The sequence below is a fragment of the Equus quagga genome, chromosome 15 (assembly GCF_021613505.1).
Source record: "Equus quagga isolate Etosha38 chromosome 15, UCLA_HA_Equagga_1.0, whole genome shotgun sequence".
In the NCBI taxonomy this organism is placed as follows: Eukaryota; Metazoa; Chordata; class Mammalia; order Perissodactyla; family Equidae; genus Equus; species Equus quagga.
Genome location: NC_060281.1, coordinates 71,593,762 through 71,605,156, shown reverse-complemented (window position 1 = coordinate 71,605,156; position 11,395 = coordinate 71,593,762). Strand labels below are relative to the sequence as shown.

Below are 11,395 nucleotides of genomic sequence, written 5' to 3'. Positions count from 1 at the left end.
CCGGGCCCGGCTCGGGCGCGCCGCCGCCGCGGGCTGCGCGGGGATTGGCCGCGGCCGCTGGAACCCCGGGCGCGTCCCCGCCGGCTCGGGCGCGCGCCGGGAGCGAGGGGAGGGGAGCCGGCGGAGACGAAAGTAACGGGGGGCGGAGGCAGGGGAGGGCAGGGAGGGGGGGCGAGGGGGCGGGGAGGGGAAGTGCGGCCCGGCGCGGGGGGGCCAGGAGGTGGCCGACCCGCGGGGAGGGGGGCCTGCCGGGCGCACGAGCCCCGGAGGCCGCGCTGCAACTTCGCTGGCGCCGCGGCGCGCACCTGGCCCGTTCGTTGCGCGGCGGCCGCGGCGCCCTCGGGCCGGCCGGACGCGCCGGCAGCGCTCGCTTTGTTTTAGCCAAAGGCGGGGACTGCAGGGCGGCGGCTGAAAGTTCCCCAAGCCTGCGGGACACCGGGGTCCCGCCCCGCTCCCCGACTCCCGCCCTGGGGCTGCTACCCCTGCCCGGTGGTGGACGTGACCCGGATTTCGGGTCACCACCGGTTTGGAGAAACCCCTTCCGCACACCCCTCCCCACTGACCATTGCTCGGGGCAAGGCTGGGGGCCGGTGTTCCTCTCCCACCCCGACTCCACCAGGATATACCAAACTACACGAATCCCAGTGAAGTTCTGGCTTTTCCCGAAGACTGCTTACATGCTTTTTGTGAGATAACATCATATTCTTCCCGAACATTCTACTCCTTTTGGCGCCCTGCTTTGCTGGAGCCTTAAGTGTGTGTTTAGTCTCCCAACTGGGCAAGAGCACTGCGAGGGAGGGGGCGGGGGAGAAGACCTCAAGGGCTGCCGGACGCGGTCCTTGGGTGGTCTCGAAACCCAGTCCTGAACCGAAAGTCATCCAGGAGATGTCTCGCCGACCTTGCCAAGCAGCCAAAAGGGAATCAAGAGTTGAGAGAGTCAAGGGCCATATTAATGAAAGGTTCACAGCTCTCCTCGCCTCTCTGATGTTATTCAACATGCACGCATTTGTTGGTAACAGCAAGGACCTGGGAACGAGCGTCCTAAATGTTCATTAGAGGAATGGATAAATGAGATGTGTCGTTTGGTGGAATACCATGCAACAGTTCAAAGGAATACGTTAGATCTGTGTGTACAGACATGAAGAGATTCCCAAAAAGGAAATGCTGAAGAGTAAGTTGCGGAAGACAATATGATGCACAACTTGTGTGTACTGTTTTTAAATCCCACACAGTCTATATTGTTCATGGACACGTGTTTACATACGTGTTTTAAAAGTCAAAGGGGAGGGGTGCAAATTAAATTCATGACAGTCTGTCCCAAAAAAGGAAGTAGGGACAGAGAACAGAGAGGGAGGAGCATAAGCAATGTTGTCAAGTTTTATGCCTTTTACTTATAAATGGATTTGAAGCAAATGGCAAAATGTTAACAGTCAATTCTGAATGGTGGATGCGTAGTTCTGTATTTTTCTATTTTCTCCCCAAAAATACATAGTGGGGCTGATGGGGAGCATTTTGGACATTTATGACTCTAGGATAGGGGTCAGCAAACTTTTTCTGTAAAGGGCCAGATAGTAAATATTTTAGGCTTTGCAGGCCGTACCGTGTGTGTGGCAACCACTCAACTCTGCCGTTCTAGCAGCATAGACCAAAGTAAATGAATGGACATAGCTGTGTTCCAATAAAACTTTATTTACAGACGCTGAAAGTTGAATTTCATGTAACTTTCACATGCTACAAAATAGGAATTTTGATTTGTCTTCAACCATTTAAAAATGAATAACTGATTCTTAGCTGGCAGGCCATATAAAAACAGGCGGCATGCCGGATTTGGCCCATGGGGCAATAGTTTGGCAACCCCTGCTTTACTAAGGAAACCAAAACAGATATTAGTTGATGTCTTTTCCTGTTACTTGTTAAAATATACAATTCTATATGTTTACATCATGTTACTAAATTGCCTGTTTTATTAGAACGCTGTAGCTAACACAGGCAGAAACTTAGATATACAGATGGCTGTGTAAAGTTAGAAACCAATTGTGTAAGAAAGGTTAGAAAGAGCCCATTGAAACCCTAGCCCGAGATTCTCTTCTTTCTGGAAGAATTTCCTGAAATGCTATGGCCCAGACCCTCCTTGACGTCTCTCCTCTCTGATCTCTTATAGCAAAGACTGCAGCTTATTTGATGCTCAGCCACCATGTCTTCCTAATCTTTACTTTTTTCACTCATGTGCTTTGATTTGCCAATAGAGCTGTAAATTCCTGGAGTATAGGTAGGTACCACATCTGAAACATTTGTATACTGTCAGCATTGGGGCTGAAAGCAGTGACTCTGGAGTCAGGGAGACCTAGTTCAAATCCCACCTTTGCTTGTTACCAGCCCTGTGGCTTTGGACAAGTGACTTGATCTCTCCTGGTTTGGTTTCATCAGCTGTCAAATGTCGTCAGTAATGGCACTCGAGCTCAGAGGCTGCGCTTGAGGTTTAAATACAATAATGTGTATAAAGATAATGGCTTGGTACCTGGCACATAAACGTTCAATGGAGCTAACTATGAATATACTTAGCACAGAGCTAAAAACCCCATCAATTATGTGCTTGTCTTATTAAGGGGAATTAGAACAAAGTAGAGAACATCACAATTGTCTTTCCTTGTCATTCAGCCCCTCTTATGATAGGAATTATCCCACTTTAGGAAACCATTTTCGTCTTAGAGATAGGAAACTAAGAATTGGCTTTGTTTTTTGAGTTTTCTCCTCCAAGAACACCAGAAAACCCTATTCTAGGCAAACAGATCTTGTTGTCTTGACAACACAGATTGCCAAGAAAATAAGTAAACAAAGCATCTGAATCTTATTTTTAAAGGAAACTTGAACAGTACAAGGGAAGGGCTGAAAAGTAAGACTTTAAAATTATCCCACCCACTAGGATGGCGTCACAAGCTCCTGCCAACGCTTTGTCTTTGAACTGTTCTGTGTTCTACTCATGTTGTTCACTGGAATGTTCCACCTCCCAAAACTTGAGCATCCGGATAGAGACAGCAGGATTGATCACACTGATTATTTTATTTGTTGAATTCTTTCCCATTCAACAAAACAGTAGAAAAATGCTGGCCAAAAAAAAAAAAAGACCCTGAGAAGTTTCCCTTCAACCAACGAGATTAATAAGTTTGTGAGTCCCCAAAATAACTAACAACATAAAAGAAGGTAGCTGGGGTGTAGATAAAGTTCTTCATTTGTCTTAGATGTACTACAAGAAAGAAAAAAGTCAGTGTAACCACCAAAACGCGTCAGGACAAAATTCATACACTCTGAACCAGTAGAAAGATTTGGGGTAACAGGGGAACACAACGTGGTCTGGTGATGCGAGAGCCTGTAGGTGAGGAGCCGGTCACACCCAGAACTGAACCCTGACGTTGGTCCTTACTAGTGAGGGGGCTCCATCAGGCTGGATCTCTGGGGCTTTGTTTCCTCACCTATAAAATGGTACTTGGCTTCCAGGCATTAGAGATGGTATGTGTGAAAGGACCTAGCACAGTGGCTGGCCTATATTGGGCACTAGATAAATGACGACTCACATTATCAATTATGCATTCAACAAACTGAAGAAGAATATTCACAACGACAGTACAGTACTTTTCAAAACTGAGAACAGGCAGCTTTAGGGTAATGCACCAACTAGGCTGGATTCCCAGCTCTGCAACCTACTAGCTGTGTGACCTTGGGTGAGTGGCTTAACCTCCTTATGCCTCAGTTTCTCTTCTGTTAAATGGGATTAACGCTATTGCCTAACTCTTAGAATTGTTATGAAGCTTAAATGTGTTAATATACATAAATAACTTACCACAGGGCACTCTGTGTTAGCTGTTTGTCCCCTTGCCCCACAGCTGGAAACACCCACACCAAATCCACTAGGTACAGAGTTCCCACCACGCCAAGCCACTGGCTCAGGTCACTACACTGTTTTTCTCTTCCCCTTTGAGGATAGATACTAAGGTCTCTGGGATAGGCCTGAATGCACACTGGCTATTTCGCTTCAATTCCTTCCTCACCAAACCCTTTCTCCATTTAACCATTCATGAATACTTACACCCCTGAATTAAACCACCCGTAACTACACCAGCCTGACTCTTCCTCCCCCCACCAAATGCTCCACCAGGAAAAAACCCAATTAGCTGTGACCCAGACAGTTCTGAGTTTTGGGGTCACTCTGATGTTTCCAACTTTCCATTTGACCCACTATTCCTTCCTGGAGGAGATGGGCCCCAGCCAACAAATCTAAGTCACAGATGGCAGGGGGGCCACAGACTATATTAGCTTGGGATTCAGTCCTCCCAAGGTGAATGTGCAGGCTGAGAGCAGGGTCAGGCAGGCTGGCTCCACAGGCATGCAAACTGCAGTCGCACAGAGCTGTATGCTCATAAGGGCCCCGTACCTGGTCTAATGCTCTGCTTAACATAGGCCTCATGGTTTTAATTTGTACTGGGCCCCACAATTTATGTAGCCAGTCCTGGTCAGGTTTAATGTCTGTTTTTTATGTTGATACCTGTGGGATCAGCTGCGCAAGCTTGCCCCATCTCTTGGACCTTAATAAGGCAGAATGATTAAGATCAGTTCTTCGATTGGAAGGATCTTAGTTTAAACACATTGATCAAAACTGACATCAGATGAAAGAATATATTTGGAAGAATAAAAAGAAACTGATAATAGTGGTTACTTTCTGGGAGGAGGAATTACTTTTTACTATACAGCCTTTAAGAATATTTAATTTGGGGGCTGGCCCGGTGCAGTGGTTAAGTTCGTACATTCCACTTCAGCGGCCCAGCGTTCACTGGTTCAGATCCCAGGTGCAGACCTATGCACTGCTTGTCACGCCATGTTGTGGCAGGTGTCCCACATATAAAGTGGAGGAAGATGGGCATGGATGTTAGCTCAGGGCGAGTCTTCCTCAGCAAAAAGAGGTGGATTGGCGGCAGATGTTAGTTCAGGGCTAATCTTCCTCAAAAGAAAAAAAAAGAATATTTAATTTTTACCCTCTACTTATATAACCTTTCAAATAAATTTAAGGAAAGATTTTTAAATATCAACATACCAATTAGCATCTCTATCTCTACACTGAGTCTCTTGTTTCCAGAGCAGCTGTCTTTGGCCAGCAAACCCATCCTAATGAGTGGGAGTTGTTTTACACTGTTTCAAAGAGCTCTGGAGATAAATTATTTCCCATCAGAGGGTTTAAATTTAACGGAAAAAGAGCCAATGATAGAAGCTGCAAAATTTGGTTGGTTCCTTGTTGCTCTTTTAGACTCGAAACATAGGGATTTTTCTGTGAATACTCAAGGGTAAGATAAATTCATGAAGACAAAGTAATAACTGGCTTCTGTTTGACTGCAGGGGTGAGATGTCATTAAACATACCCTGTCTACTTGAGTGACGGCATCCATACCCTTGAGCTCCGGACTCTTTCTTAATTTATAATCACCTTATTCATGATGAATCCTTAGACTTAAGTTATCATCATCCCTCATTTATATAGTTAAATATAGAAATATACACCCACGCAAGAGATATAAGAAAGCCAACATCCAGAAAGTGATTGAAATATGCTTCTTGTCATTGGTCCAAAAACGATAAAAAGATCTTTTCCTTCTTAATCTCCAGTCAGGAACCAACATGTACTTGCAAGCACGCACAGCCCCACCACAAACACCAGTTCAGTCCAACAAAGCAGGGGAGCTCCAGAAGGAAAATCCAAGCCTCAGAAAAACCGGTGCTGACCTCCCAGAGAGACCTACCAACACCCTAAAGAGCTCTTGTCTGAGCATAGGTGTTAAACGAATTCACATAATGATAGAGAGTGTGCATAATTTCTAAAAAGATACTGGCAATTTTGTCCAGAGAAAAAATAATCTTTAACACTTGCACTAACTTATTTATAAACTGTTTATTAACAAAAAGTTAATGTCTTTTGCTATCAAAAGGAAAAAAAAAGGGAGAACAAAACAAATATGTATATTCTAGCAACGAAATACGACAAACTAATCAGAATGCAATTTTATTGACAGGACAGACATCAAGTCCATTGTTTATGTGGAGGGAGGGGGTATGAACAAGTCCAAAGTCTTATACTCTGCACAGCAGCCCAGCAGGGCTATTGTCACTAGAGGTGATTTATCAAGGGCACCCCATGGGAGGGCAGTTCCTGGTGTAGCTGCCGGAAGAGCATTGCACACCGATTCCTCTCTTGGGTCCTCCCCAGGGTATGGTAGAGTCTGGCCTGGAAGTAAACGACATCTCTGATTTGCTCTTTGCAGTCAACCTTTGCAAAATAGTTCTTGGCTTCATTGAGGTTCTCAATGGCGGCCTCCAGAGCTGATGGAAAGTGGGGAAAATACCACACATTTTTAACTGAACACTTCACATACAGTTTTCAAAACTTAATATCTACTTTTATTAATTTAACATGAACCAGAAACGTTTATATTCTACTCTTTGAGAGGAAAAACATATATATACTAGGGTGAGGTTTTAAAAAAGGTATTTAGTCCTGATTTCTAGCCTGGAACCTGGTTCTACAGAGTTAAAATAGCCATCATTTGTCCTCAACCTTCATGCCAAGCATGCATGTGAAAGCACTTTAAATGCTGCATGAAATTTTAACATATATCTGTGAACACTAAGAACTTAAATACTGTCCCCAATTTAAAGTCTTTTCTAAATCTTCTGGGTCTGAAGTTTTAGAAGTTTTCTGTAACAGTAACAATCTTTCTATTGCTTCCTACCTTCTGCTTTCTTCAGTGGATCATAGGAAGCTGCTGAAGCCACCTGGCACTTGGCCACCAAGAACATGGCCCGGCCTTTGTCCAGGACAGCCCCATCAGCCAAGATGGGCTCAATGGCCATGTGGAGAAGACTTAAGGCCTGTTCTGGGATTCCAAGGATGAGCTGAAAAAGAAACATCGTGGCACTGCACACACCCACACCCGCTGCCCACAAAGGAAGGCCTTCATTCTGGCTCTTCTCTGTTGAACGGCATGTCTGGCTTGCCTTGTCCCCGACATGTACTACATAATAATATGCACCACACTCCTAGAAAATAGAATGTGTGACAATCTGATTTCAGACTACGATAGATACAGTAGGGAGTAGTTATTCACACTATGGAAAGATTTTTATCTTTTTTTTTTTTTTTAAAGATTGGCACCTGGGCTAACAACAGTTGCCAATCTCTCTCTCTCTTTTTTTTTTCCCTGCTTTATCTCCCCAAACCCCCCCTGTACATAGTTGTATATCTTAGTTGTGGGTCCTTCTAGTTGTGGGATGTGGGACGCCACCTCAATGTGGCCTGACGAGCGGTGCCATGTCCGCGCCCAGGATCCGAACCCTGGGCTGCCACAGCGGAGTGCGAACTTAACCACTCGGCCACGGAGCCGGCCCCAAGATTTTTATCTTTACCAAAAGATTCAGCATCAAAATTCTTTCAATTGGTGATTCTCAAGAATTGAATTAGCCATGTAAGAATCATTGCGGGAAGGGGAACCACTAAGAAAATAACTCAAAAGTATATAGTAAAAGAAACAACAAGGGAATTAAAATGGTACACTAGAAAACATCTGTTTAACACAAAAGAAAGTAGTAATGGAGAAACAAAAAAAAAGTAAGACATGGAAAAAATAGCAAAGTAGAAAAAGTCTTTTCTTATCCATAATTACATTAAATGTAAATGGATTAAACTCTTCAATAAAGGCAGAGATTGGCAGAATAGATGAAAAAAATTTAAAAAAAAAACATGATCCAACTATATGCTGTCTACAAGAGGCTCACTTTAGATTAAACGACACAAATAGGCTGAAAGCAAAAGGACAGAAAAAGATATTCCATGCAAACAGTCATCAAAAGAGAACTGGAGTAACTATACTAATATCAGACAAAATAGACTTTAAGTTGAAAACTGTCACAAGAGACAAAGGACATTATATACCGATAAAAGGGTCAAGTCATCAAGAAGATATAATTATAAATATATATACACCAAAAAACAGAACCCCAAAATATATGAACCAAAAACTGACAGAATTGAAGGAAAAATAGACGGTTCAACAATAAAAGTTTGAGAGTTCAATACTCTCCTTTCAATCAAGGATAGAACAACCAGACAGAAGATGAGCAAGGAAATAGTAGACTTCAACAACATCATAAACCAACCAGCCCTAATAGTCATCTATAGCACACTCCACCCAACAGCAGCAGAATACACATTCTTCTCAAGTGCATGTGGAACATTTTCCAGGATAGACCATATGTTAGGCCACAAAATAATACTCAATAAACTTAAAAAGAGTGAAATCATACAAAGTGTCTTCTCTGGCCACATGGAATGAAATTAGAAATCAATAACAGAAAGGAACCCAGAAAATTCAGAAACAGAGGAAAATTAAACAACAAACCCTTAAATAACCAATGGGTCAAAGAAGAAATCACAAGGGAAGTTAGAAAATACTTTGAGATGAACAAAACTACAACATGCCAAAACCAATGAGATTCAGTGAAAACCTATGGGATGCAGTGAAGCAAATTTATAGCTGTAAAGACATATATTATAAAAGAAAGAAGATCTCAAATCAATAAGCCAAACTTCCACCTTAAGAAACTAGAAGATAAACCCAAAGCTAACAGAGGCAAAGAAATAATAAAGATTAGAATGAAGATAAACAAAATAGAGAACAGAAAAATGACAGAGAGAATCAATGAAACTAAAAGTTGGTTCTTTGAAAAGACCAAGAAAATTAACAAACTGTTAGCTACACTGACCAAGAAAAAAAAAGAGAGAGGACGCAAATGACTAAAATCTGGAATGAAAGTGGGGACTTACCTAACCTGACAGAAATGAAGAGGATTAATGAGAACACGATGAACAATCGTATGCCAACACCTTAGATGAAATGAACAATTTCTAGAAAGACACAAACTACCAAAACTGACTCAAGAAGAAATAGAAAATCTGAATAGACCTGTAACAAGTAAAGAGGCTGAATCAGGAACCAAAAAACTTCCAACAACGAAAAGCCCAGGACCAGATGGCTTCACAGGTGAATTCTACTAAACATTTAAAGAATTAGCATCAATCCTTCTCATATTCTTACAAAAAATAGAAGAGGCCACTATTTTTGAGGCTACTATTACCCTAATACCAAAGCAAAATAAGCTATCACAAGAAAACTACAGACCACTATCCCTTATGAATACAGAAGCAAAAATCTTCAACAAACACTAGAAACCAAATCCAGCAGCACATTAAAAGGATCATATACCACAAACAAGTGGGATTTATTGCAGGAATGCAACAGTAGTTCAATATACAAAAATCAATCAACATAATACACTATACTAATAAAATGAAGGAAAAACCCAACATGATCATCTCAATTAATACAGAAAAAGCGTTTGACAAAAATCCAACATCTTTCATGATAAAAACACTTAATGAACTAGGAATTGAGGGGAATGTCCTTGAACTAATAATGAGGCATCTATGAAAAACTCACAACTAACATCATATTTCTTTTTTTTTGCTGAGGAAGATTTGCCCTGAGCTAAAGTCTGCTGCCAAACTTCCTCTTTTTTCTGTATGTGAGCCGCTGCCACAGCATGGCCACTGAGAGACGAGTGGTGTAGGTCTGCACCCAGGAACTGAACCCAGGCCACCAAGGCAGAACACGTTGAACTTAACCACTAGGCCACCGGGACTGGCCCTAACACCATATTTAATGATGAAAGACTGAAATCTTTCCCCCTAAGATCAAGAGCAAAACAAGGATGTACACTTTTGCCACTTCTATTCAACACTGGACTGGAAGTTCTACCCAGGGCAATTAGGCAAGAAAAAGAGGTAAAAGGCATTCAAATTGAAATGGAAGAAATAAAACTACCTCTATTTGCAGATGCCATGATCTTATATACAGAAAACTCTAAAGAATTCCCAAAAAACTGTAAAAGGTAATAAACAAGTTCAGCAAAGTTGCAGGATATAAGATCAGCATACACTACTAATGCACAATCCAAAAATGAAACTAATTTTCAAAATTCCATTTACAATAGATCAAGAAGAATAAAATACTTAGGAATAAGTTTAAGAAATTGCAAGAATTGTACACTGAAAACTATAAAACACTGATGAAAGAAATTAAAGAAGACCTAAATAAAAGACATCCTGTGTTACTGCTTTGGAAGACTATACTATTGTTAAGATGGCAATACTCCAAACTGATCTACAGATTAAGCAATCCCTATCAAAATTCAACTGCCATTTTTGCAGAAATGGGCAAGCTGATTCTAAAATTCATATGGAATTGCAAGAGAACACTCATACCCAAAACGATCTTGAAAAAGAAGAACAAAGTTGGAGGACTCTTACTTCATGATTTCAAAACTGAATACAAAGCAACAGTAATCAAAACAGTGTGGTACTGGCATAAGGACAGATACATAGATCAATGGAACTCAGTCCAGAAATAAACCTGTACATCTATGATCAACTGGTTTTCGACAAGGGTGCCAAGACCCTTCGATGAGAATAGTCTTTTCAACAAATGGCACTAGGACAATTGGATATCCATATGTGAAAAAACGAAGTTGAACTCCTACCTCACACCATATTCAAAACAACTCAAAATGGGTCAAAGACCTAAATGTAAGAGCTAAAACTATAAAATCCTTAGAAGGAAACATGGGCGTAAATCTTCATGACCTTGGATTAGGCAACAGTTTCTTAAATAGGCTACCAAATGTACAAGCAACAAAAATAATGGATAAATTGGACTTCATCAAAATCAAAAACTTTTGTGCATCAAAGAACACTATCAAGAAAGTGAAGGGGCTGGCCCCATGACCGAGTGGTTAAGTTCACACGCTCTGCTTTGGCAGCCCAGGGTTTCGCCGGTTCAGATCCTGGGCGTGGACCAAGCACAGCTCATCAAGCCATGCTGAGGCAGCGTCCCACACGCCACAACTAGAGGGACCTGAAACTAGAATATAAAACTATTTTCTGTTGTATGGGAGGCTTTGGGAAGAAGAAGAAGGAAAAAAAAAAAGATTGGCAACAGTTGGCAATAGCTGTTAGCTCAGGTGCCAATCTTTAAAAAAAATAAAAAAGAAACAGAAAGTGAAAAGACAACCCACAGAATGGGAGAAAATACTGCAAATCATCTGATAAGGGTCTAGTATCCAGAATATATAAAGAATTCTTACAAGTGAACATCAAAAAGACAAATGACTCAACTGAAAAACGGGCAAAGGACTTAAATAGACATTTCTCTAACTACACCAATGGCCAATAAATACATGAAAAGATGCTCAACATTATTAGTCACTAGAGAAATGCCAGTCAAAACCACAATGAGGTACT

The 11,395-nt window shown here is 41.8% G+C and overlaps 1 protein-coding gene across 1 annotated transcript in view; it reads right to left on the bottom strand.

Moving 5' to 3' along the window:
- Positions 1–6,030: 6,030 nt before the first annotated feature.
- Positions 6,031–11,395, bottom strand: part of ANAPC5 (anaphase promoting complex subunit 5) — a 38,172-nt gene continuing 32,807 nt past the window's right edge. Inside the window, exons 16-17 of the mRNA XM_046641085.1 lie at positions 6,774–6,936; positions 6,031–6,363 (exon numbers count right to left, since the gene is read on the bottom strand). Coding sequence (XP_046497041.1) covers positions 6,152–6,363; positions 6,774–6,936 — 375 coding nt within the window. The 3' untranslated portion in view covers positions 6,031–6,151. The remainder of the gene's footprint in view (positions 6,364–6,773; positions 6,937–11,395) is intronic.